This window comes from Sorex fumeus, unplaced genomic scaffold, assembly GCF_029834395.1.
Source record: "Sorex fumeus unplaced genomic scaffold, SorFum_2.1 ptg000058l, whole genome shotgun sequence".
NCBI classification, from domain to species: domain Eukaryota; kingdom Metazoa; phylum Chordata; class Mammalia; order Eulipotyphla; family Soricidae; genus Sorex; species Sorex fumeus.
This window is the reverse complement of record NW_026606115.1, coordinates 23,019,928-23,047,265: the sequence shown is the minus strand read 5'-3', so window position 1 is coordinate 23,047,265 and position 27,338 is coordinate 23,019,928. Positions and strand designations below refer to the sequence as shown.

General features: G+C 37.1%; 1 protein-coding gene across 2 annotated transcripts in view; it reads left to right on the top strand.

Moving 5' to 3' along the window:
- The window catches only part of FAM199X (family with sequence similarity 199, X-linked), a 40,145-nt gene extending 18,692 nt beyond the window's left edge, over positions 1–21,453 (top strand). The window contains exons 3-6 of one of the 2 annotated variants that reach the window (XM_056125731.1): positions 11,934–12,083; positions 12,419–12,580; positions 16,332–16,598; positions 17,864–21,453. In XM_056125731.1, the coding sequence (XP_055981706.1) occupies positions 11,934–12,083; positions 12,419–12,580; positions 16,332–16,598; positions 17,864–18,034 (750 nt within the window). In that variant the 3' untranslated portion in view covers positions 18,035–21,453. The remainder of the gene's footprint in view (positions 1–11,933; positions 12,084–12,418; positions 12,581–16,331; positions 16,599–17,863) is intronic. The other variant, XM_056125732.1, reaches the window with a different exon arrangement.
- Positions 21,454–27,338: the final 5,885 nt, after the last annotated feature.

Below are 27,338 nucleotides of genomic sequence, written 5' to 3'. Positions count from 1 at the left end.
GGGGACCATGCAGTACCTGGGAATGAACCATTGTCAGCTTCATGCAAATCAAGCACCTTACTCCTGTGGTGCTATCTCTCCAGTCCCTGATAATGAATAGTTTTTAATGTTTTTTAAGTTAATTTTTAAAAATGTTGGCCCATCGAGATTAGTACCAGGAATTTTACTCCATGGCTTGGAGGCCAGCCACACATGCTAGGGGAAAAGGGAGCTCAAATAGAGAAGGGAGCACCAAATAAAGAGTGTTGGGAAGATCCTCCCAGGATGAGAGAAGCATGCTGAAATTATACTACAGACCAAACATGATTGCCACTCATTGCCTCTTTTGCAAACCACAACACCCAATAGGAGAGAGAGTAAAAAAGGGAATGCCCTGCCACAGGGGCAGGGTGGGATGGGGGTATGGGGGTGGGAGGGATACCGGGATCTGTGGTGGTGGGAAATGGGCACTGGTGGAGGGATGATCATTGTAAATTGAAATCCGAGCACAAAAATTTGTAAATCTACAACTGTACCTCATGGTATCTCACTAATAAAAATTACCAAAAAAAATTGGCCCATACTGGTGAAATAAGCTTAGGACTTATGATCATTCCTGGCAGACTCAGGAACCATATGGGGTGCCTGGTTTCGAACCCAGGTCAGCTGCATGCAAGGCAAGCCCTTACTGCTGTACTATCTGTCCCACCTGAAGAATTTTTGAAGAGGAAAAAATTAATCCACAATCCTCTGTTCATATTTTACTTCAAGTTCTTCTACTTTATATGTAGTTATGAATATGACTTGGATAGAATTGTTAAAAATTTTAGCTTCAAAAAATTTGCGATGAAATTTGTCATTTTAATCATTGTAAAAGCAGTTTCAAGTTCAGCAATTTTTAATATGTTCAGAATGTTATACATCCATCACCACTATGATTTCAGAACATTTCAATCACTTCTAAAGAAATCTATGCCTATTAGCAGATAGTCCGAATTACCATACCCACCCCCCACCCACACCCACACCCATCACCTGGTAACCACTAATCTACTCCCTCTATAGATTTGCGTTTCTGGAAATTTCTTTTAAATGAGCTCATAATTTTTTTTATTTATTGAATCACCGTGAGAACAATCACAAAACCTTTTAGTTTAAGTCTTTGTCATACAATGATAAAACACCCGTCCCTTCACCAGTGCATATTTTCCACCACTAAGAACCCCAGAATACTCCCCTCCCTCCCACTCCTGCCTATGTGGCAGATTTCCACTTTACTCTCTCTCTACGTTGATCACATTCAATATTATGACAAAAGACCCACCATTAAATTATGGAATTTTCCCCAACATTCAGACCTGCCAAAAAGACATCATTAGATAATTTGTTTTTTATTGCTGATTAGGAAGAGCATATGATGTCGTGTGGCTGCAATAGCAGCCACGTGAATTTGGATTTCTGATATTTTAGTAATAAGCCTAGCGGTATTGCTGCCAAAAGCCCCTGGGTTCTAGATTGGTTTGTGTGCCTCTGGAATCATCGTCGTTCAGGAGCCAGAGGAGGCATTTGTGGGTGGCAACCTGGGGCATTGTCATGGCAGGGAGCAGGGCTGATTCCACCCCCCATCCCATGAAGCCCCACGTGCCTTGTCAATGCAGTCTCATACCTGGCTGTTCATTAGGCTCTAAAAGATGGAGACCACCATGCCACCGCTGCAAGGGGGTCAGGCGGAGGGACAAACACCCTTCTCATCCCAGGGCGGCATAGCACCGTAATTAAATGCGCAGTCCAGATGTATTTCGGTTGGACATTATATTTTGCTCAGATTTTCCCTGCACCATTCAGGCCTGTCTTTCAGGGACAAACGCTAGATCATTTACTTTCCATTGATCACTTTGCATATCAGGAGATATCACGTGGCCGCGCGGTTCGGAAGAATAGTCCTGGCACCCCCATACCGGAGCCATGCTTGTAGAAGCTCATGGTCTTTGGGATTCCATCTGGAGAAGGCGAATGAGCTCATAATTTATGGCCTTTTTTGTATTGCTTCATTAAACATAATCTCAGTCTTTATCCATGTTGTGACTTGTACTTAATTTTGTAGTCAGCTCTAGTTGCTGTAACAAAAACAACAGACTGAAGAGATAGTATAGTGGATAAGACACTTTGTGTATATGATGTGAGATAGGGTCCATAATCATTCTTTTGTGTGTAACCTATTTTCCCAGCACCATTTGTTGAAAAGACTATTCTTTTTTCACTGGTGTGGCCTTGGCACTCATGTTGAAAATAATTGGTTATGAGTATATAAATTTATCTCTATACTTGCAGTTCTATTCCAGTGGTACATATGTCTATATTGTTGTTTTTCCCCCATGGCCTTTTGCAAAGCGTGCACTCTACTGCTGAGCCACATCCTTGTTCTAATGTTTATATTTTATGTCAGTAGCATGATTGGACCCATGGCATCATGCAAAAAAGCATGCACTATATTGCCAAGCCTCATTCTTTATATTTTATGTCAGTGGCACACTTTTAATTACTTTAACTTTTGTAGTAAGTTTTGAAATAAAAATATCTTAGTGCTCTACTTTGTAGGTCTTTATCAAGATTGTTTTGGCTGGATAGGGCGATTTTTAAAAATTCTACGTGAATTTTAGGATCATGTTGCCAGTTCCCACAAAAAACATAATTGGAATTTTGGTAGGGATTATATTGAATCTGAAAAACAACTTGGAGAATGTTACCATCTTAATAATATTAAGTGTACCATTTCACAAACATAAGATGGAATATCTTTTTTTTTCACTTTTTCTTAAAATTAGTTTTAAGTTTTCAGTGTCAAAGTCTTCCTTTACTTCAGTTCATTCCTAAATATTTTACTTTTTTATGCTATTGTAAGTGAAATTGTTTTCTTTATTTTTGGATTGTTCACTGTTAGTATATAGAAATACAACTCATTTTTGTATGTTTAATTTTTATCCTGCAGTTTGCTGAACTAGTTAACTTTGATTTTTTTCTATATGGATTTCTTTTGATTTTCTATATTTGGGATTATGTTGTCTATACGTATTATTTTCCTTCTACCTTTCCAACATTGATAGCTTCTTCCTTCCCTCCTCCTCATCCTCCCTTCTTTCTCCTCCTCCACCTGTTCCTCCTCTTCTGACTCTACTGACCCTGGTTACATTTCTGATATATTATTGAATATAAGTGGAAAAAATCAGGCATTCTTTAGTAATCTTGGAGAGGTGATTTCTACTTTTCCCCATTGAGAATAATGTTAGCTGTTTTTCCGTAATTTTCCTTTGTCATATTTGGGGATTCCTGTTGTATTCTAAATTTGGTCATTTCCAAGAGGGCCTTGCATTGTTTTTCAAGTACTTTTCCTATATTCATTGAGATGATGATGCAGTGTCTTTCCTTTATTAATAAGATATATTACAGGAAACTGAGGAGATAGTACAGTAGGTAAGGTGCTTGCCTTGTAGGTAGCCAAAAGGGTTCAACCCTGGCGCCCCATTTGGTTCCCCGAACACTGGCAGGAGGGAATCCCTGAGCACAGAGTGAGGATTAAGCCTTGAATACAGCTGGGTGTGGCCCCAATATTTTTTAAAATGACACAGTATGGCAGTTGTTTTTGTGTATTGAAGGAGCACCACAGTCCTGAAATAAATTCTAAATGATCATATCATGTTATATGTTTAAGAATAATCTGATCAATTTGTTTGCTAGTATTTTTTGAGGATCTATAAGAGATAGTGTTCTGTGGTTTCCTTGTCATATCTTTGTATGACTTTAACCTTGATAGAATGAATTAGCAAAAGTTCTTTTTTGAATATTATAAGATTTTTATCATTTAATTTACAAACGTTATCATGAAATTTGTAACAAATTTTTAATAATTACATTATTGGTAGTATTTGTGCCAGAGATTGTGAAGTCATTTCCATAACTATGTGCTTCATTTTATTTTATATTTACGAATAATATAGTAGTGAGTTCTTACGTCTAGTACCTTTCATTTTTTTCCTATTTTTTTAATATTTTATTTCATTTTTTATTTCATCTTTTTCTGTTTCGGTTTTGTGTCATACCTGGCAATGCTCAGGGTTTACTTCTGGCTCTGCACTCAGAAATTACTCCTGGTGGTGTTTGGAGGACCATATAGGGTGCTGGGGAATGACCCCAGGTCAGCCACGTGCAAGGCAAGTGCAGTGCCTATTATACTATTTCTCCAGCCCTGTTTCAATTTTAAGTAACTTTTATATTTAAAACCACATTGTAAGAACTTGTTTTTTTAATATTTGAACTTTAGTTAAATACCATGATTTGCAAAATTGTTCATAATACAGCTGTTTCAGGTATTCAGTGTTCCAACACCAGTCCCACCAACAGTCTGGCATTCCCTCCACCAGTGTCCCTAGTTATTTCCCACCTCACTTGCCATGCCTTTTCCTTAGCAGACACAAAAGAATTTACTTGATATAGCTTGTTGCAACATTTGTCTCATATGGTATTGTGAAGGTCATTTTCTGAGGATTTACTGAGCTATTAGGTGCTAGTTGAACCTTCTGTGTTGTTTTCTCTCATTGACTTAGTGCGCTGCTACCCAATTTTCCATCTTATTTGCTCTCATCCTACTGGGCTGTCAGTACTATGAAATTTGGAGTTGTTGTGCAGCTGCTTATGTGGATGCTTGCCCTAGGAGCTGTGGAGCTGGGGTGATTCAGAACTTTCCTGTATCTTTAAGATTAATTATGGAGCTGGGCCATTTATATGCTAGAAAAAGTTGGGTGTGGGTGAAGGATTCTTAAGTTCAATTATATGGAGTTTAAAAATTTCTAAGAGGGGCTGGAGCGATGGTAGGGTGTTTGCCTTGCACGCTGCTGACCCGGGTTCAATTCCCAGCATCCCATATGGTTCCTTGAGCACCACCAGGGGTAATTCCTGAGTGCAGAGCCGGGAGTGACCCCCTGAGCATTGCCCGGTGCGACCCAAAAAGCCAAAAATAATAAAATAAAAAATTATAAGAAATGTATTTTCTCCTATTAGATGTGATTTAGAGTTCCTGTAAGCCACAATTTGCAAGTTACAGATGCTTTAAATTGAATTGCTGACTTCCTCACTGATTTCATGAGTAAAGACAATTCCTAATCATTCAGTATCCTTACTCCTCCTCCTCCTCCTCCTCCTCCTCCTCCTCCTCCTCCTATTATTTTCATCTGGGGTCTCACCTGGCAATGCACAGGGTGTTACTCCTAGCTTTGTGCTCAGGGATCACTCCTGATGAAACTCAGGGATCGAACCAATTTGGCAGCATGCACATCAAGAGTGGTCTCTACAATCTATCCCCCTTGCCCCGCTGTATTGATGTACTTGATTTACTGCAGTATTTAGACAAAAATAAGGCCTAAGGTAATAATAATGTGGTTTCCCCGTTGTAAACTTATAGTGTGGATACTCTGTTACCATGGAGATTTGCTGTTTAAATATGGTGAAAGGTTTAAAATGCTCTTTTGTCCTACTGGAACTTTATGATGATGAAAAATTATTTGAGAAGATATTAGAAATTATGTTAGTATTAATACGTACTAAAATATTTTACTATAGTTTAAAATTTTCTATTACTTTTAGATTGAGAACCTTCTTAATTTATATCTTTCTTTTTAAACACATATTTCAGGTACTACTAAAGTAAATATAAATGATCTGTATATTTTCTGGGACAGTAATGATTTGTTATTTGTAAGGCAGATTTTCACTTTAGAAAAGTAGAAATGTGGGGTCAGAGAGATAGTACAGTGGGTAGGGTGTTTACCTTGCACGTTGCCAACCTGGATTACATCTCTAGCATCAAATATAGTCCCAGAGTGTGCTAGGAGTGACTCCTGAACATAGAGCCGGGAGTAATACCGGAACACAATCAGGTATAGCCCAACAAAGACACTAAAGAAAAACAGAAATAGAACTGCTTTTTAAAATAATTTTGCTTTGCTGATAATTTTATTGGCCGTTCTTTTATTATCAAAATATATTTGACTACTCTTAGAATTTGAGAAGTTATTTTATTGTTGAGCCGGAAAGCACAGGAAATTTAAGCATAGAAAATTTAAAGAGAGAGTAATTTAGCTGTCACACTTGAAACCTTAGAGCTACAATCTGAAATTACACATCAATTGTTGCATAAATGAGCTAACTCATAAAATTTTGTCGCATACTGCAGAAAATATGGCAGAGGTTTGATTTAATTTTCCCTGCTTGTCACAGTTACTGATTGTAAGCCCTACCAAATACTATTGCCCATGGAAAATACTGGGGTAAGAATTATTAAGCATTTTTATCTTGAAATATGTTATCAGTTACAAAATAGAAAATTGCTGGTCTAATAATATACAGGAGCTCATAAAATTTTGCTGAACATCTGTTACTCTAATACAGTGTCTCCAATAATGACTATTTGACATTTCCACTTGGATAACCTTATTATTTAATGCTAACCTATTATCTGATCAGCAGTGCATCTTCCAGTTATAACATTTCCATAGGAAAAATATAGACTGCTCTGTGACATGTCTTACAGTGTAGTGAAAATGACCTATTATTTAAAAGGACATTTGCTTCTCTCAGTATCACTCTACTCTTTATTCCAAAGTGGTATTATTTGCTCATTCCAAATTACTTGCATTTGAAAATACCCTGATATACTTGAAAACACTAAATTTGTTCCCCAAAACTTTATTGTGTTTCTTTTGACTGTGCTGGGAATTGAACCCAGGACCTCAAACATGCAAGACAAGTATTTTACCACAAAAGTTTTTCCCCAACCCTCTAGTGTGCTACTTTAAGTACTGCCACTAATTAAATGAGCATACCTGCTCATAAGTTTTCCATATTTATAAAATGAGGGTATTGGACAAGAAGATCTAGTTGCTTCAAGTATCTTGCTATAAAAAATCGAGGTCTTTACATGCATCATGTTGGATGGGTTATATAACAGTGAAATGTCATCAGTTTTCAGTTATCCTGTTTTTTAGAAATTGATCTTGTAAGTCATCTTTGGTGTTTATTTGACTTTTTCCCAGCTACCCAAAAAGTGCTGAGGTAGCTCCAGGGCCCCTACTGGTGATATTTTACCGACCAGGCTGATGGTTCAGTTCTAGGAACAATGATGCAGGGTTGCTGTGGCCTTTTGGTGCCAGGGATTATTCTGACCCCCCTGGTGGTGTCTAGGAGACTCTGGAGATACTCCTTGTGATGCTTCAGGGACCATATGGTGCTTTAGATAAAATTCAAGTCTTATGCTTTAACCTCTGTACTGTCTCTCTGTTTCCCAGTTATTTCACTGGGAAAATTTCTATTTTTTTCTTCCCGTTTTAAAAATCTTAATCTAGCCCCACATCAGAAGAATTTCCTGTCTTCATTCCTATCTTTGCTTTTTCTTTTTTGTCCACATGCTGCTTTTTATTCATCTTCCCTCAACCTCAGTTTCATTAAGTTACATGTAAGAAAATATAATTGGCCTACTTCTACATTTTCTAGAACAGCTTTCTGGTTCTTTCATTGAGCTTTCAAATCCCTAGTCTTTCCTTTATATTTTAATTATATTGATATCATTCCCGAGGCTGGAGTGATAGCACAGCAGTAGGGCGTTTGCCTTGCACGCAGCCAACATGGCCGACCCGAGTTCGATTCCTCCGTCCCTCTCGGAGAGCCCGGCAAGCTACCGAGAGTATCTCACCCGCACGGCAGAGCCTGGCAAGCTACCTGTGATGCATTTGATATGCCAAACACAGTAACAACAAAGTCTCCAATGGAGACGTTACTGGGCCCACTCGAGCAAATCGATGAACAACGGGAGGACAGTGACAGTGATATCATTCCCACTCTGTGTTTTTTGTTTATGCTTTTATTAAATTATACTTCCTACCAAATGCCTTTACCTTTCTCCCAACATTTTTAGAGACTACCTTGTGAAATAGAACACAGCCACTTTAACAACATGTGACACTTTTTGAGAGTTTGTACTATCATTTGTAAGAGTTCAAAACCCTGACAACATATGAGAAAAGAAAAGTACACTAATTTATTATTAAATGTAACCTTACTTGTAGGCATATTACCTCATTTAAACTTTTTACTTTGAGATCGATGGCATTAGTCCTAACTGCCCAAATCTCTGAGGCGCAAATAAGCAAGTTTACCTTTATAAAGGGGTTGGAGTGATAGCACAGCAGGTAGGGCATTTGCCTTGCACGCGGCTGACCCAGCCGACCCAAGTTTGATTCCTTCACTCCTCTCGGAGAGCCAGGCAAGCTACCGAGAGTATCTCACCCACACGGCAAAGACTGGTAAGCTACCTGTTACGTATTCGATATGTCAAACATAGTAACACCAAGTCTCACAATGTTACTGGGCTCGCTTGAGCAAATTGATGAACAACGGGAGAACAGTGACAATGACCTTTATAAGATTATAGGGCTAGTTACACTGGAGCTTGGATTTGAGTACATTTGGGGATTGTTTCATTTCTCCCTGAGTGAAAGAACCTTTTTTTCCACAAAGTTGCTGATTTTCCTATTAGCATTTAACCAGTGATAAAGACAGATAATCTGGTACCTAGTAAGTATTCACTGGAGACTTTTTTTATAACAGTTGATCTTAAATTTTTGAGGATACACGTATTTTTAGAGTTCTTTTCAATAACAAATTTATTAAAGGAATTTGGAGTAGGAGAGGCCTTTCATCTATTTTTTTATTTAAACAAAATTATTATTTTCACAGAAGATTTTTAGTAATGTTGGAAGTTTTTAAGGTAAAAATTACAAAAACAGGGGCTGGAGCAATAGTATAGCAGGTAGGGTGTTTGCCTTGCATGCGGCTGACCGAGGTTTGATTCCCAGCATCCCATATGGTCCCCCAAGTACTGCCAGGAGCGATTCCTGAGTGCATGAACCAGGAGTAACTCCTGTGCATCGCCGGGTGTGATCCAAAAAAGCAAAAAAAAAAAAAAATACAAAAGCATTCTCTTTTATATAAAGCTGAAAAAGAGATGGCCTTTGTATATTCAGCAGTAATTCTCTAATTATACCAAAGATAACATTAGAGCCAAGGATGAAGAGTTTGGTGTTAGCAACTGAGATTTTAAAGACAGTCATGCAAATTGTTAGAAATAATTTATGTGCTGGATTGACCAGTGTCATTCATTAAAGTGAAAATGTGCTGTTACTTTACATAGTGATCACCTCTGTTTTATGACTCAGTTGACTCCCTAATGCCTGTGCCTCTTTGTTTTCTAAGCAGTAACCCTGCAGTTTCAGTTCATTGATAGATATTTCCATTTATGACCTGTCATCTCATTTGTGACCTGTCATACCAAACTTAGCATCTGTCATGTACTATGTGGTATTTATTCCCATGGGCTGGAGCGATAGCATAGCGGGTAGGACGTTTGCCTTGGAAGCGGCTGACTCGGGTTCGATTCCTCCACCCCTCTCAGAGAGCCTGACAAGCTACTGAGAGTATTCCACCTACACGGCAGAGCCTGCCAAGCTACCCATGACATACTCGATATGCCAAAAAAAGTAACAAGTCTCACAATGGAGATGTTACTGGTGCCCACTTGAGCAAATCGATGAACAACTGGAGGACAATGCTACAGTGCTATTATTCCCATGTACAAGATTCTTGTGTAAGGATCATGACTTACACTCTTTTGAATCCTCTATACTGTCGGTATGACAGGAAACCAAATATACTTGTGATTGTAGTAATCTTTGTGCCTAAAATAGTATTTCTGGTGATAACTTTAGAAGCCTAGAAATAATCTAAAATCAGATATAATTGCTTAATTACAAAGTCTATACTTAATACACTACTGTCTTTATAGAACACTACCTCCCCACAGGGTACTATTTTGTACTTTGTAAAAATGAAAGCATTATATCATGAATTCATAGAATAAAGTATTTTATCTTTTTGAACAGTGACTTAATTAACACATTTATTTCAAATCTGTTTTGGGGGTTCAGTAGTTGATTTAGTGTTGAAGTGCTTGCTTTCAAGTGTGAGGCTTTGAATTTGATCCAGAGTGCAATCACGTGTGCCGTTACTGATTGATCTACAGTTTGATCCACAGTATGTACCACACGTGATCCTTTACAGTTTGTGCCTGACAGTCCTGCTGTCTGAGATTCTTGGTGCCATGGGCAATTTCTGACCATACTGAAGCCAAGAGTGTGGGAGTACTTCAGCTAAAGGGTGCAACTCCCAGTGATTACTGCAGTTAAAAACAATATGCGAGATAAATAATATGCGAGATCTGTTGCCAGGAGTGCGACCCTCAGCAAGTACAGGCATGAGCCCTACAGTGACTCCTTGATCACTACAACCAGAATGTATGTGAGCATCACAACTAAAGGACAGTGACCCCTAGTGGCACCACAAATCTGATAAGCGTGTGTGCGCAAAAAGTAAACAATAACATGTTCCACTCCTGACAGAGCCATAGCACAGCGGTAGGGATTTTGCCTTGTGTGCGGCTGGTCTGGCTGAGCCAGGTTCGATTCCTCTGCCCCTCTTGGAGAGCCCAGCAAGCTACCGAGAGTATCTTGCCCGCACGGTAAAGCCTGGCAAGCTACCAGTGATGTATTCAATATGCCAAACACAGTAACAGGAAGTCTCACAATGGAGATGTTACTGGGCCCGCTCGAGCAAATCGATGAACAATGGGAGGACAGTACTACAGTGCCACTCCCAGTCATTGAGACATCATCAATGAGGGAAAGGAAAGGGGAAAATTAAGTCATAGAAATATAATATTTGGGATTTTTGGAGGTGATGGATATGTTAATAACCTTGATTGTGCTATTTTTCTCTGGGATATGTCCAGACTCATCAAATTGTGTACTTATCAAATTGTAAATGTAGTTTGTGACTTATATCTCAACAAAGTTGCTAAAAAAATAAAATACATCCAACTGGCATTTAATAGGCAATTAAAATTAGGGCACTTTTTAGTTCGCTGTTCATCTCACCTTATTAACATTTTTTCCAGGTATTATGCCTAGCAGAGCTCTGCCTGGGCTACCAAGTCGTGTTGGAGTTAGGGTGGTTGGATTGGGTGGCCATATGGGCCACACGCAGTGGTGTCTGGGGGCCACCAGGACGCACTTGATCGTGGGAATGGGACATATGGTAACAGCTATCTGACGTTCTCTCACTTGAGCTGTGTCTTCAACCCCTATTCATCTCGTTCTAAATTACTTGAGACTTTGCATTTTTTTCTTTTTATACATAATACCCTAGCATGTTTCTTGTTTCTTTTTAAAAAAAATAATGCTTCTAGTCTTGGGGCCAGAGAGATAGTCAGTGGGTAGGCATTTGCCTTGCATGTGGCAACCCTATTTTGATCCTTGGCATCCCAAATGGTGTCCCCAGCGCCACCAGGAGTAATTCTGACTGCAGAGCCAGAAGAAAGCCTTGAGCATCACTGTGTGTGGCGTGAAAACCAAAACACAAACAGTGCTTCAGGGTTTGAAAGTGATTTGTTTTATATTATCAACATATTTTAAATTATTTTAATTTTCTAGTTTGTTAGTATAGACATGAAGTCAAAGGTCATGATTTGTGTTGATATTGGCCATATAACTGTATGGAACCTAGCCTCTATTTGTGTTATGAATTTAAAATCTTATTGATGACTGGCTCTTAGCATTTTATCAAGTCTTTGTTACATTTTTAAGTTTTTGGAAACTGTTTCTTCATTGGACAAGTGACTATATGAACATTGCTGTTTAAAAGAAGTGTTGCTGCTTTGTCTAAACATGAGTCAGTCAGAATATTTTTATGCTCTCTTTGTCTTATTAAATAAAATGTTAATCACTTTGACTTTATACAATGTTAAATATATTTAAGAAATTTTGCTTTCACTAACTCTTCTTATTTTAATGAAGTTACCAGGCAGTGACATTGCCAGTGGGAGTGATGTGTTTTCTGATGTCATACCCAGTATTCCAAGTTCACCTTGCCTGCTTCCTAAAAAGAAAAACAAGCACCAGAATTTAGATGAACTTCCTTGGAGTGCTATGACAAATGATGAGCAGGTAGAGATCTTGACTGTTTTTTTTTCATTCGTATGTGTGGAGAATATGTGATACCCAGTTTGTTGCCTGTATAAAACTGCTAGGTAAATATGAATTTCTTAGTGAATCTGAGTTTGAATATTAAAAATTTTGTAGGGAACAAATATATTAAGTTCTTTTTTGGAGTGGTGCTGGGAATCAAACCCAGGGCCTCACATATGCAATACCTCAGGTATCACTGAGCTACCTCCCTGTCCTTTTCTTGCTTTTGATATTTAAAGCACATTATAAATAACACTAAAAGATTATAGGTTTTGACACTGATCTTGTTTATTGTAATTATTTTCATCACATAGGTTGAATATATTGAATATCTAAGTCGTAAAGTCAGTACTGAGATGGGTCTTCGGGAGCAACTGGATATTATTAAAATAATTGATCCTTCTGCTCAAATCTCGCCTACAGACAGTGAGTTTATTATTGAACTTAACTGTCTCACAGATGAAAAACTGAAACAGGTATGTAAAGAAAAGAATAAATGTACAGCTATTGAAAATGTAATTGGTTGATAAAACACAGATTTGTATAATTTTTAATATATGGATAATTTAGGTCAGAAACTACTTTGAATGTATTTTTTGAAAAAAAGATGTTAATATGTGATAATACATGGTTTTAGAGGATTTTATATGTAGCTATCCTTTATGGGATCAAGTGAGTTTAGAACCTGCTTTTTAACCATGTAGGCGCTGAAGCAGTTTTATTACTTATCGATTTGTTAAGCTAAGATAAAGATTTATTCTAAATCATCTTACAAAAGATTTATTGACAATCAGAGTACTTTATTGGTAGCTGTACAGTTTTTTTTTCTTTTGGGGTGACACCTGGTGATGCACAGGGGTTATTCCTGACTCTGCACTCAGGAATTACTCCTGGTGGTGCTCAGGGGACCATATGGGATGCTGAAAATCGAACCCTCTCCCTGATTGCTGTACTTGAGTGCACATCTTAACTGAGGAATTAGAGTAGTTTTTTTTGTTTTTGTTTGTTTGTTTGTTTTCCTTTTTGGGTCACACCTGGCCATAGACAGGGATTACTTCTGGCTCTGCACTCAGGAATTACTCCTGGCGGTGCTCAGGGGACCATATGGGATGCTGGGAATAGAACTAGGGTTGGCCGCGTGCATGCAAGGCAAATGCCCTACCTACTGTGCTAACTCTCCAGCTCTGGAATTGGAGTTTTTCTTTTTTTTAAACATTTTTTTCTGGAATTTTTCCTTTTTTCAGCAATTTTTTATTAGTGAATCACCGTGGGATACAGTTACAGACTTATAAACTTTTGTGCTTGCAATGATTGAGTACCTATCCCTCCACTAGTGCCCATTCACCACCAGCAATGATCCCAGTATCCCTCCTACCACTCCCATCCCATCCCCCCACCCCACCCCACCCCGCCTCTGTGACAGGGCATTCCCTTTTGTTCTCTCTTTCCTTTGGGTGTTACAGTTCGCAGTAGAGGCATTGAGTGGCCATTGTGTTCGATTTATAGTCTACATTCAGCTTGCATGTCCTATCTGACCTGGGCTGGTCCTCCAAATACCCTTTACTTGGTGTTCCCTTCTCTCTCTGAGCTGCCTTTTCCCCAGCATTTGAGATTGGCTTCCAAGCCATGGAGTAAACCTCCTGGTCCTTATCTCTACTATTCTTGGGTGTCAGTCTCCCATTTTGTTACTTTGTATAACACAGATGAGTGCAATCTTTCTATGTCTCTCCCTCTCCTTCTGACTCATTTCACTTAACATGATACTTTCCATATTGATCCATTTATATGCAAGTTTCATGACTTCATCTTTTCTGACAGCTGCATAGTATTCCATTGTGTAGATGTACCAAAGTTTCTTTAAGCAGTCATCTCCAAACCCCTTTTTCCCAACTCCCTACCTCCAGTTTAATTGTGCGGATCAGGTCCTCAGTTATGTTGTCTTTGGACCATTGTTGCTACCTTGCTTTGTATCTTTCAGTCCCACATATGAGAGAGACCATTCTGTGTCCATCAATTTTCTTCTGATAGACTTCCCTCAGCATTATATCCTCTAGCTCCATCCATGTTGCTGCAAATTGTGTGATCTATTTCTTTCTTAGAGCTGCATAGTATTTTGTTGTGTGTATATAGAGACACACTAATTTTATTTTTCTTTTGTCTTTTTTATTAAATCACTGGGCTGGAGCGATAGCACAGCGGGTAGGGCGTTCGTCTTACAAGCAGCCAACATGGCTGACCCGAGTTCGATTCCTCCGCCCCTCTCGGAGAGCCCGGCAAGCTACCGAGAGTATTCGATATGCCAAACACAGTAACAACAAAGTCTCCAATGGAGACGTTACTGGGCCCGCTCGAGCAAATCGACGATCAACGGGAGGGCCTTTATTAAATCACTATGTATTACAAAATTAAAAAGATATTTATAATTGAGTTTCAGGTGTATATTGTTCCAACACCAATCCCTTCACCCGTGCCCACTACCCTCCACCAATCTCCTCAGTTTCTCTCCTACTCCTTCTGAGGCAGGCACTTTTCCCTTCCCCCATTGGCCTAGTGTTCCCTTCTCTGACTTATCCCCCTCACCCTTGCACCAGAGCTAAGCTTCGTAATGAAGATCAGTTCTCCTGCTCTTTGTTTCTATTGCCATTGTGCATTTGATATTCCCCTATGAGGTTTCTTTTTTTATATACTTATGTTTTTAATTTTTTAAATTTCTTTTTATTAGTGAATCACCGTGAGGTACAGTTACAGATTTACATTATTTTCATGCTTGTGTTTCAGTTATATAATGATCGAGTACCCATCCATCCGCCAGTGCCCACTCTTCACCACCGACAATTCCAGCATTGCCCCCACCCTCCCCCCCTTCCCCCCTCATCCACCCTGACTGTGCGGCAGGGCATTCCCTTTTGTTCTCTCTCTCCCTTTGGGTGTTGTGGTTTGCAATAGAGGTATTGAGTGGCTCCTGTGAGGTTTCTTTATATCCCACATAAGAGAGAGATCATTCTGAGTCTGTTAGTCTCCCTCTTGCTAATTTCAGTCAACATAATACTCTCCAGATCCATCCATGTAGTAGCAAATCGCATGACTTTATCTTTTCTTAAGGCCGCGTAGTATTACATCGTGTATATGTACCATAGCTTCTTTTTTTTTTTATTAGTGAAGCACCATGAGGTACAGTTATAGATTTACAAATCTTTGTGCTTGAGTTTCGGTCATACAATGATCAAATCTACTCTTCTGTTCTTGGGCATTTGGGTTGTTTCCATATTTTGGCTGTTGTTTATAGTGCTGCAATGAACATAGGAGAACAGATGTGTTTCCTGATTTGTGCATTTGCGCACTGGGATATATTCCCTGGAATGGAATTGCTGGGTCTTATGGAAGTTCAATTCCTAGTTTTTTGAAGGATGTCCATATTGTCTTCAAAAAAAACTGGACCAGCAAACATTCCCACCAGTAGTGAATGAGGGTCCCCTTTTCAACACATTCTCACTAACACTGGTGGTTGTTCTTTTTGATGAGTGCCAGTCTTTGTGATGTGAGGTGATATCTTGTTGTTGTTTTGATTTACATTTCCCTGATTATTAGTGACATAACACATTTTTTTCATATGCATTTTGGCCATTTGTATTTCTTCTTTGAAGAAGTTCCTGTTCATTTCTTCTCCCTATTTTTTGATAGTGTTGGATTATTTTTTTCTTGTAGAGTTCTGTCTGTGTTTTATTTATCTTGGTAGACACCTGAATTTTAGGTATAATCAGCAACTCACTTGAAGCATCTCAAGTAGAGTTCTAAAAAGGCCGAATTTTATCTATATTCTTTTTTCTGTTTTTTTTTTTAGTGTAAGTTTCTTATAACTCTAAATTCTGGAGACTAGTAAATGACTCTTATTAACATAATATGCTTTTAAAGTCTATCTCCATAATATACATACTAAATTGTATAACATTGTCATTTTTGGTACTTGTTTCTACACATAATGATTTAATCTTTCTTCACCTTTTTTCCTCTTCAGTGACTCTATTTTTTAATTTTATGCAAACACAATAAAATTTGTAGTTGAATTTTCATCATCCATCTAGCACCAATCCTACCATCAGTGTCAATTTCCCTCCTCTTTTTCTTTAACATTTTGGGGTAATCCATGTCGTTTCTTCTTTCATCCAGTATTTTGAGGATAGGTATTCAGGGTACAAAACTAAATAGTGTGTGTTTGTGGATTCCAAGGTTAGAAACTATATAAAGGAGCATAGCCCTCGCCAGCGGCCCACACGAGAGGCCTGGAAGAGAAGCAACTTTAGTTGTGCCAGCATCAGTGGAGTGAGCGGTGCCAGTGCCAGTGTCAGCAGCAGCAGCGCCAGCATGGTCAGTTCTGCAAGCAGCAGTGGGTCCAGTGTTGGAAACTCTGCTTCAAACTCCAGTGCCAACATGAGTCGAGCACACAGTGACAGCAACTTGTCTGCAAGTGCAGCAGAACGGATTCGGGATTCAAAAGTAAAATGACTAATCGATACAAAACTTTACCTTTCAATATTAACATTAATACTCCATCCTAGATTTTTCTTGAAGAGTTAAACTTATCCTATTCCCATGGATAAGTTTTGCCATAAATTTATGCCGTGGGTTTTGGTTTTAATTGAACAAGCAGGATTCCTGCTATTGAACAAAACCCCTGTGGGCTAAGTGCTTTGTAGGACTATTGTGCCTACAGTTATATGAAATCTTATATGATTTTTATTTCTGTTTTAAGTAAATTGAATTGATGAAAATAATGAGTGAGTCTCAAGATTGCAATGTTGACTGCAACTCACTACTGAAAACATAGCATAATGTTGCTAATGTTGCTGTCTATGAGCTCCCAGGAATGTTGTATATGTCTTTTGTGTGTGTTTAGTATTTTCGTAAATGTTTTCATCTTGTCTGTTTTTTTGAGCTCTTTTTAAATGTAATAATGTCTTCTCTAATTTCTGTTTAGCCTTCACACTTGAAAATATTTTGTATAATGCTATTGGTTGCATAAAGAATAGGAGGTGTAAGTATATATAAAATGGGTTCTGCCACCTCAGGGTAGTTCAGATCCTTGGAGTGGAACAGTCTGGAGCTCACTTAAGGATGGTAAGGGTTTCTCTGCAACTCAGTGCTGACTAGGATATACACTGTTTTCTAGCTCTTACCAAAGTAGCAGAAACATAATCAGTCTTGTAGATTGCAAGAGATTCCTCTAGATGTGTGGCGGTTCCTATGTGGCATCAGTTCACTAGTGACAAGGGGTAGAGAGTATCTAATGGGCTATAAAGATGGTATTTGTCTAAAATGAGTAATAAAAATGTGATTCCCTTCTGTTGTAAAATTTCTAGTGCATTTGGATAAAAGTCACCTTAAAATAATAAGTATTAGAAATTTTGACAGTATTGTCTATATTGTGTTCAGAGTTCCTTAGTACATGTTCATTCTGCACTGACACAGTTTGATTTCTGCACCGACACTGATTTTTTAAAAAAAGTCTAAAATGATTGGTAATCTGTACCATTCCTTATCAGAATATTTACCAATGAGATACCATTAATATAAAATCTTAAAGAATCATTTTCAAGTGCAACTCACTGCAACTGAGATCATACTGAAGAGGAGTTTGAACATACTCTTTAAAATTGGGAAAATGGAGTTTCATTTGTAAAAATTACTGAATTTGATTCAGGTTTTTCAGTGAATAGAACATAACTGACCCTTACTGATTTAGATTTTTTTCATTTTGACAGAAGCGATCCAAACAGCGGAAGTTACAGCAGAAGGCCTTACGCAAAAGACAGCTGAAAGAGCAAAGGCAGGCTCGGAAAGAGAGGCTCAGTGGCCTCTTCCTGAATGAAGAAGTGTTGTCCTTGAAAGTGACTGAGGAAGACCATGATGCAGATGTAGATGTTTTGATGTAATCAGGGTGGCTTTATCTGTGTTCTTTCTAAGCTTTTATGTATTCTGTTTTGATTTGTTTACATGCATCTTGACCAAACTTTTTGGTTAGGGATCTGCTAATGTGCCATTAATAATTTAGGCCAGTGATTCTCAATGGGTGGTCCCTGGGCCAACAGCTACACCATTATGAGAAATAGTTAGAATTGGGTCCCATCCTAGTTCTAGTGAATCAGATACCCCAGGGTAACCAGATACCCCCATTGTCTTTTAATGAGCACGAGGTTATTCTATGGCACACTTGTTTTAAGAACCACTGATTTAGGTAAATGTTTTGACTATTTAAATTTCAGCATGGTTGAATGGACTTTTTTCAAAGACTAGTAGTATATTCTGACAGTTTAGAAGGTGTGTAAGTACTGCTGACAATTTGTGTAGAGATTATAGTTCAGTTCTTTTTTATGTTGCAGTTTCTTGGTTTACATTTTCTAGAGGGCCTTAGGATCATTAAAAATTCTTAGTGGAAATGTTTTTCAGGTGGTGGAAGTGGGATGTGGTTTGCTGTTTACAGTAGTGCCTTCATTGGGTTTATTTCTACCTGTTTCCCTTCATTATTAACAGGTATAAAAACAGGCCCTAATGTCTTTACTGTTTGACTTTAATTTTTCACTTTATGTAAATTCAGAATCCTTTACGTAAGTGATAACTACTGAGGAAATAGTTACTTGTAGGTGAACTATTAGACTTGATGCTGTATTAACAGGAAGCAATTAAGAAAAACAACCAAATCAGCTTTTGCAGTGTTCTCTAAAATTTTAGGCTATCTCAAAAGCAGAAAGTCTCTTACTTTCTGGTATGTTTTTTTCCCAGTACTGATCTAAATTTTTAAATGATTTGGAATAAAAATTTCTGACATATGAACAGCTTATGCTCAAAAATAACTAAAAGAAAACCTTACAGTTCTTCTAAATTTCTCTAAACTGCTAGAAATACATGGAGCAGAAAGATAGAAGACATCTTAATTTTTTGACTATTAATAGAATTCTGATTTCAAGTTTTGAAATCATAGAGTTTAAATGTTTTAATGTAGAATTTGTTACCAACATAAGAAGTAGGATGATTCCTTTTATTATGTGTTTAAAGATTCACATGGGTTAAAGAATATGGGAGCTGATACTACTGACAATCAAGCTGCTTTCTGAGTTTCACAGTTTTTATATTGTGGACAACCTTTGGAATGGTTCTGTAGAAGTTATAGTATTAGTTAAACTAGAATTAGAGAATAATAGGATTTCATTTCATTTTTATATACTTTTATCATTAGAGAAAAGATTAGCAATTAAATTCTTAATTCTCAGTTGACACAAGTCTTAATATTAACCATTGCATACTTAAAATTTTTAAATTTAATTTTAGATCCTGAATGTTAAAGAATTGAAACCAATAAAAATAGATCCATTGAAGAGTGATCTATAGATCAATTAGTTGATTTCTGTGGTACGGTTGTAACATTTTTTTTCCCCTTTATTTTATTTTATTTTTTTTTACAGTTGTAGATTTACAATTTTTTGTGCTTTGGTTTCAATTATACAATGATCAGATACCCATCCCTCCACCAGTGCCCATTTTCCACCACCATGGGGTTGTAACATTTTTAAGACTGCTACATTCATTGGTAGTTCTCAGAATCCTTTAAGCATGGGGAAATGGTCATCTTTGTATTTTCCTTCTACATATAAGAAGAGTAAATTTGCAAAAGAATAAATGCAGAGAAGAGCAAAGACAGCTGACTTCTCTGCTTGTTCTTAGCAAAAATAAACTCTCAAAGATTGATTCTTCTTGATCCACTCTTAAGTGAAATTAGGCAACCTTTGGATACTTAAAGCAAGTTAACTGTTACATACATGGAACCAGTAAAATAAAATCTTAAATATGGACATGATATAATAAAGCCAATTCCTCCTAAAAGTTACACAGTCTTATTACTTTAGATTTAACTTTTTAAAAAACGATTTATTTTGGTACCAGGTTTATGTACTGTTAATTATCCTTTTCATAGATGCATCATTCCAACGCCACACCCAAACCTTAGATTTGACCTTATTCATCAATAAATGAGCTTACCAAAGTACCATAAAGCCAGTTTTTAAGGATTATAAAGATTTGAATGGTTATAAGAAAGTGTTCCATAAAAAATTGTGTAAGTCTGAATGAAATATTTTTACAGTATTATATATTAGAGATAGTACATAAAATTGTTTTGGAGATTGAAAATTATTCCTCTGAAAGAAAAACATTAATTTTCATTTGCTAATGATCAAAGACAGAGTTTAAAACCCCTCAAATAGCACAAAAGAGATAAAGCTCTTGCCCTTAATGTATTGTATACTTTTTTTCTGTCTCAATGCCTCATGCAGATCAAGTTTTTTGTGACTTCTTAAAATAAGTAATTTGTTGTATATCTGAGTACATTTTTTTTGCCAACCCGGCAATGCTCAGGGGCTACTCCTGGCTACACTGAGGAATTACTCCTGGCAGTGCTTCAGGATCATATGGGATGCCAGGGATTGAACTTGGGTCCGCTTCATTTAAGGTGAGCACTCTACCCGCTATACTGTTTCTACCACCCCTCAGTTAATTTTAAAGCAATCCAGCTTAATTTTTTCTTTTTAAATATAGCACCGTCCGTAGCACTGTCTTCCCGTTGTTCATTGATTTGCTCGAGCAGGCCCAGTATCGTCTCCATCATGAGACTTGTTGTTACTGTGTTTGGCATACCGAATACATCATGGGTAGCTTGCCAGGCTTTGCCATGCAGGCGAGATACTCTCAGTAGCTTGCGGGTCTCTTCGAGAGGGATGGAGGAATCGAACCCAGGTCGGCCGGCCAGCTGTGTGCAAGGCAAACACCCTATCGCTGTGCTATCACTCCAGCCTTTTCTGGAGTGGCCGACCCCTCCCCAACTAGGCCTCATTTTAAATATAAGCAAGTTAAAATGTGAAATTTTTTTCAGTGTTTTAATATACATTGAATTGACATTGGAGCAGATAAATCTTCCCTTCAGAACTATCTTTGGTTTTGTCTCGCTTCTTTTTTGGTTTGTTTTTTTAATTTTGTTTTTGGGCAGCACGCATCTGTGCTCAGGGATCATTCCTAGCAGTGTTGGGGGACCATATGCAGTGCTGAGGATCAAACCCTGTTTGTTGGCATGCAGGGCAAATATTTTACCCTCTGAACTATATCTCTGGTCCCAGAAATAACGTTGTTAACTGAGGGCATAATAAAGTGCACTCAGGTTTATCCATACACACATTATTAGAGTTTTATGTGTAGGTCATTTTATATCTCAAAAGTAGAAAAATTACATTTTTTGGAACCTGTCAGTCACCACCACAATTCTTAAAGTATGAACCTATAATTAAAAAGGTACATCTACAGTTTCACAACTGAATGAATGCAGTATTGTATTCAGTGAGTATAATGAATTTAGACTGTCCTAACAAGACAAAGACAGCTTTGAATAAAATGTTTTTGTAAAAATGATATTTGTCTTATTTTTGTTAGGTGGTGGCAGTTTTGTCATTTTCTTAGTTCTTTGGGTTAACTAGGTATTACAAATTAATCCAGGAAACTGACTCGTAATTTAATGACTGTATGGAGTAGGTGTACATCTCATTTAGCTCTTCAAAGTGTTAAACCACCTCAAAGAAGAAACCTTTCAAGAAATATAGTGAGCTTTAAAAATTGTGAAATTTATCAAAACATCTTTATATTTAAGCGAAAAATGTTAGTATATGACAAATATAGAAGTTTTATCTTGTTTCTGGATTCTCTAGCAGAAACTATTTGTTTGTCACTTAACTCTATATAGCCTCATGTGCCTTAAAGATAAATGCCGTAGTTTTTGTCAATTTTAGACTTTTCCAAAACAGATAATTTAGATGTTATCATTCATTTTATGAAATGCCCTGGATATTGGATATCAGTAAATAAGGCCATCAAGGTTGAGCCAATTAATATTAGTAGAGTATATAACAAAGCAGAAATCTTCAGATCTTAAATTTAATTTACATAACTTTATTTTTAGCATGAAAGGTCATTGAATAACAATGAAACATTTCTAAAATATAGCTTAATGTATTATTCCTCTTTCCACCACCCCCTGCCCCAGAAAATGTTATAAATCAGAAGGATTGTGAAAACCAGGTAACCATGAAGAACTTGAAGGATAAGTTTCAAGGCAAAAAGACTTCAAGAACAGAGATATATAACAAGTTAATTCTCTTGTTAACTTTAGGGATTATTCAAATTCATTTTTAGTAATAGCTGGAACACTCTCCTTTAACAAATTACCTTCTAGCACTTGTAGCTACAAGAAAAATATTTGCTTGGAATAGGAGGATACCTAAAGTTAGTTTATAGTTTGAAAGGGTTGATAGGAAAATTCCCGGTTTCATTCAGACAATAGTATTGATGTAGAGTACACTGACATTCAGTATGTCTAAACTTGGAGGTTTATTTAATCCTTAAATGGACTTGAGTTAGAAAATAAGTATTTGTGTATATATATATGTATATATATACACACACACACATATATATTACCATGGTAACTTTGGATTCATTTTAAGTCTGACAGAGTAAGATAAAATTTATCTTAATAATCAGATTATGCTAAGTGGGTGATAACCACTGGAGATTTAGGCCTAGGCATCTCTGTCAATATAGTGTCTGGAACATCGCTTATTAAAATGCTCATTTTTAATTTCTTTGTATGATAATTTACTTACTTGAAAGGCTTAAGAGGAACTCAGAAATTTCTTCTGATCAACTGGCTATTAAGAGTTTACTAAAACTTTTAAATTTTTTTTCTAATATTTGTTCTTGAGTCCCCTCGTATTTTAAGTTAAGGCTAACATAGGTGACATGATGGTAACTGCTTTTAAGTTAAGTAGATAACATAAAACATAACGATGATTTTTAATTACCTAAATCACATGGTAGTAATTATTTTCGGGGGGGGGGGAACACCCAGTGATGCTCAGGGGTTACTCCTGGCTCTGCAACTCAGGAATCACTCCTGACAGTGCTAGTAAGAACCATATGGGATGCTGGGGATCAAACCCAGTCAGCCGTGTGCAGCATGAGCACCTTCCCTGTTGTATTATCTCTCTAGCCCAAGAATTAATTTTTAATTTAAAATTTTGGCTGCTGAACTCAGAACCAATTGGTTTTCTCTAATTTCAATATATAGTACTTTTTCTTGTCAAAATTTCTTAATCTTTGTTGTCAATGGAACCTGTGGAAATCTTTGATCTTTTTGTGTGTGTATGTGTGGTGAGGGATGGGGGTAGAAAAGGGGAAAATTGCTCTAATTATACATAATGCATTTTGACTAAGTAAAGGTAGATATAGAATAAATATGTATAAATGAAAGTTGACACTGTTTGAATTGTTCTAAGGGACAGTGGCCTGAAACTATGCTGATTTGTGGAGCTGCTTGTTCTTTAATTGTAACTGATTGAATTTAAGTTGAGACTTTGGCATTAGGGTGTCTCTATGAGGTTTTTAGGAATGGAGCAGACCATGTTTGTTACTATACTGGATCAATTTAATTTCCTCTTTGAGTAATTTAGATTGTAGGTATTATCCATTCTACTTCTTTGTGTTGGAAGTTTAATGGACTTGTCAAAAGCTACTAAACATAAACTAAACTATATGTAAGAGATTTCATAGGTGGTTAAAATTTTAATTATTTTTTTAGTTTCAGAATGTAATTATATGGCATCAGTATCATAACCAAAGCAAGTAGGAAGTTGACTAGTTTGGAGAATCTTCAAGTAGTCTTCAACACTGTAATGTATTAGATTGTTAACAAGGAATTTTTCCTGTATTTCTGCTAAATGTATTACTACATTAATGCACTTTTGTAAAGATAACTTCTGTATATTCTGCACTTACTAGTGTTTATACAAGCTGCTTTTCTTGAATCTGTGAGAGAAAAACAAAAGCTATGACATGTTTCTACTTTGAGTTTCTTCTTGTACTAGAAACTAGTAGTTCAGTACTTGCATCTAAACGAAATGGTTGTAATTAAAACTGGCGATGTGGCAGAGCTGTCTTATGAAACTGACTATCTGAATGAAAGTATTGTTTTGGTTATGAGACCGCTAATTTGCATTGATTCTTTTGATGTATCTTGATTTTTTACAAACCCCACTGCTGCTTATTATTACTACTGTATACTTCTGAATCTATCTTTTAAGGAACATACATATACCTAGGAACATTTGTAAAGAGAGAAAAGTTCCTCTCCTTTGCTCACAGTTTGGTTAGGCCTCCATAAATGTTTGTTTAATGAAAACCCCAATTTCCCAAATGTCATTAACAAATTGTTTCTTTTCTTGTGTGATATTTCTAGAAGTATTAGCAGTCATATATGTGAAAATAAGTTCTGCTTTTGTTTACAAAAATCAATTTTATTTTCCTTATATATTATCAAAAATCTTAAAGTGATAATTATGTAAAAGAAATGTCTGGTCTTGTGAACAGTTTTAGAGAGAAGCAATTAAGCTTTACAGCAGCAATTCTCTCTCTTGCCACTAGAGGGAGGTCTGTGGTTGCTCTCTCTCCTTTGGGAAATGTCAGCTGCTTTTGTTTTTAATTTCCAAAGTTGGAATCAACCTCATTCTCAAAATGCCTTTTGTGATATTAAGTGCTGTCATTTGCTAGTCTAAGATAATTTAATTAGACTTGTTTGGTAAACAAGTCTAGCTTGTTTATGGTTTTATGTAATCTATTTGTAATAAATGTTAGATATGAAGTAAAATGTGTGTGTTTTTCTTTGCTGCTCATTGTTGTACCTAATGGTTATTATGGGCTATTTAAATGAGTTAAAGTTAAATAAAATTTAGTCCCTTGACTCATTAGCAACATTTGACATACTCAGTAACTAACCACATATCATGAGTAGCATCTACATTGAAGACCACACGATGTGGAACATTTATTTTAATCTGCCTTCATTTTCTTTTTTTTAATGTTAATGAATCATCTTGAGAGACAGTTACTTACAAATTTTTGTGATTACGTTCCAGTCATACAATGTTCAAGTACCCATCTCTCCACTACCAATATTTCCAGTATCCCTCCCGCCACCCCCACCCTTTCCCAACCCCTGCCTCTGTGGCAGGCACATTCCCTCTTCTTCTCTCTCCTTTTGGGTGTTATAGTTTGCAATACAGGTACTAAGTGGCCATTATGTTTGGTCCATAGTCTACTTTCAGCACGCATCTACTGTCCTGAGTGAGCCCTCCATTTTCTTTAGCATAGAAACTTTTGCAAGACAGTGTTGATCAGGCAATTTGATGGATTATATAGATATCCTCATTTTGCCAGTGAGTAGTACTCAATGACTCAAAACTTTAGCCCATAGTTAATTTGTTTGTGATTGATGTGAGAGGGAGACCAAGTTGTATTTAATTTTCTGTTTCATTAAAGTCTACTAAAGGTGGGAACTTGGCGATTTAATGGAGAACTTTTAAAAATAATGATCTAATTTCACTATGAGTAAGATTCTTTTTTATGAATAATATTTAGTGTTTGAATAATGTGAAAAATTTGATGCCAGTTTCTCTTCAGTTTTTCTTTTTGCAAAAAGTGGCCACATGCAGCTTTCTCAGTTCTTCCTTATGTGATACAAAACAACCTTATGTGGAAATGCTGTAACAGACATTTTTAAAGAATCCATTTAAAAATCTTTACAAAAGCATGCTTATGAAATTAGCGTGAAGTTATAGTATTTTTGTATTGCGAGAACCTTGGGGTCACTGTTACTAGATAAGATATTCTACTTTCTTTGTAACAGTTTGGATTTCATATATGTCATGATATAGTACATTGACCGTTTTTCTCAGTAATAGGTTGATAATAGGTCTTAGGTACAATGTTATTTCCCTTTGTAATAACATCCTTGTTTGGTTGTCATGATCCCATTTAATGCCAATTTTTCTCTTGAAAAGTGGCAACAGCTTTTTTTTAAAAACTTTATTATTTTGTACTTATTTAAAATTTTTTTTATTAGCAAAACACCATGAGGTACAGTTGTAGACTTACAAACTTTCATGCTTGGGTTTCAGTTATACAATGATCGAGTACTCATTCCTCCACCAGTGCCCATTCTCCACCACCAATGATCCTAGTAGCCCTCCCACCTGCACACCTCATTCCCCCACCCCACCCCGCCTCTGTGGCAGGGCATTCCCTTTTGCTCACTCTTTCCTTTAGGGTGTTGTAGTTTGCAATAGAGGTATTGAGTGGCTATCGTGTTCGGTCTATAGTCTACATTCAGCATGCATCTCGCATCCCGAGTGAGTCCTCCAAACATCATTTACTTGGTGTTCCCTTCTCTATCTGAGCTGCCTTTTCCCCCAGCATGTGAGGCCAGCTTCCAAGCCCTGGAGCAGACCTCTTGGTACTTATCTCAACTATTGTTGGGTGTTCGACTCCCATTCTGTTACTTTATATTTCCCAGATGAGTACAGTCTTTCTATGTCCCTCTCTTTCTGGCTCATTTCACTTAGCATGATATTTTCCATGTAGAACCACTTGTATGTAAGTTTCATGACTTCATCTTTTCTAACAGCTGCTTAGTATTCCACTGTTAGATGTACCAAGGTTTCTTTAACCAGTCATCTGTTCTCTGGCACTCGGTTTTTCTCCAAATTTTGGCTATTGTGAACAGTGCCACAATGAACATAGAAGTGCAGATGTCATTTTGACTATACTTTTTTGCCTCTCCGGGATATATTCCAAGGAGTGGCATTGCTGGGTCAAATGGGAGCTCAATTTCTAATTTTTTGAGAGTCGTCCATACTGTTTTCCAAAGGGGCTGAACCAGTCGGCATTCCCACCAGCGGTGAAGGAGAGTCCCTTTCTTGCCACATCCATGCCAGTTTTATAAACACTTTAATTGTGTTTTGGGCCACACCTGGTAATGCTCAGGGCTTACACCTGGCTATTTGTGCAGGAGTTACTCCTGATATTGCTCAGGAACTATATGTGGTGCTGAGGATTGAACCAAGGTTGACTGCCTTCTAGGAATGCAGCTTAACTCCTGTGCTGTCTTTCCATTCCCCATCTTATAAAACTTAAGTATTGCAGCACAGTGAATTCATACATTCACACATATTTTATACTTCTCTAATTGCTAATCCTGTTTTCCTTCATCTTACCTCAGCCCTTATGATACTACCCTTGGTAATAATACTTAAAAATATTTTAGGTGGATAAGGCACTTGCCGTGCATGGAGCTGACTGATTTAATCC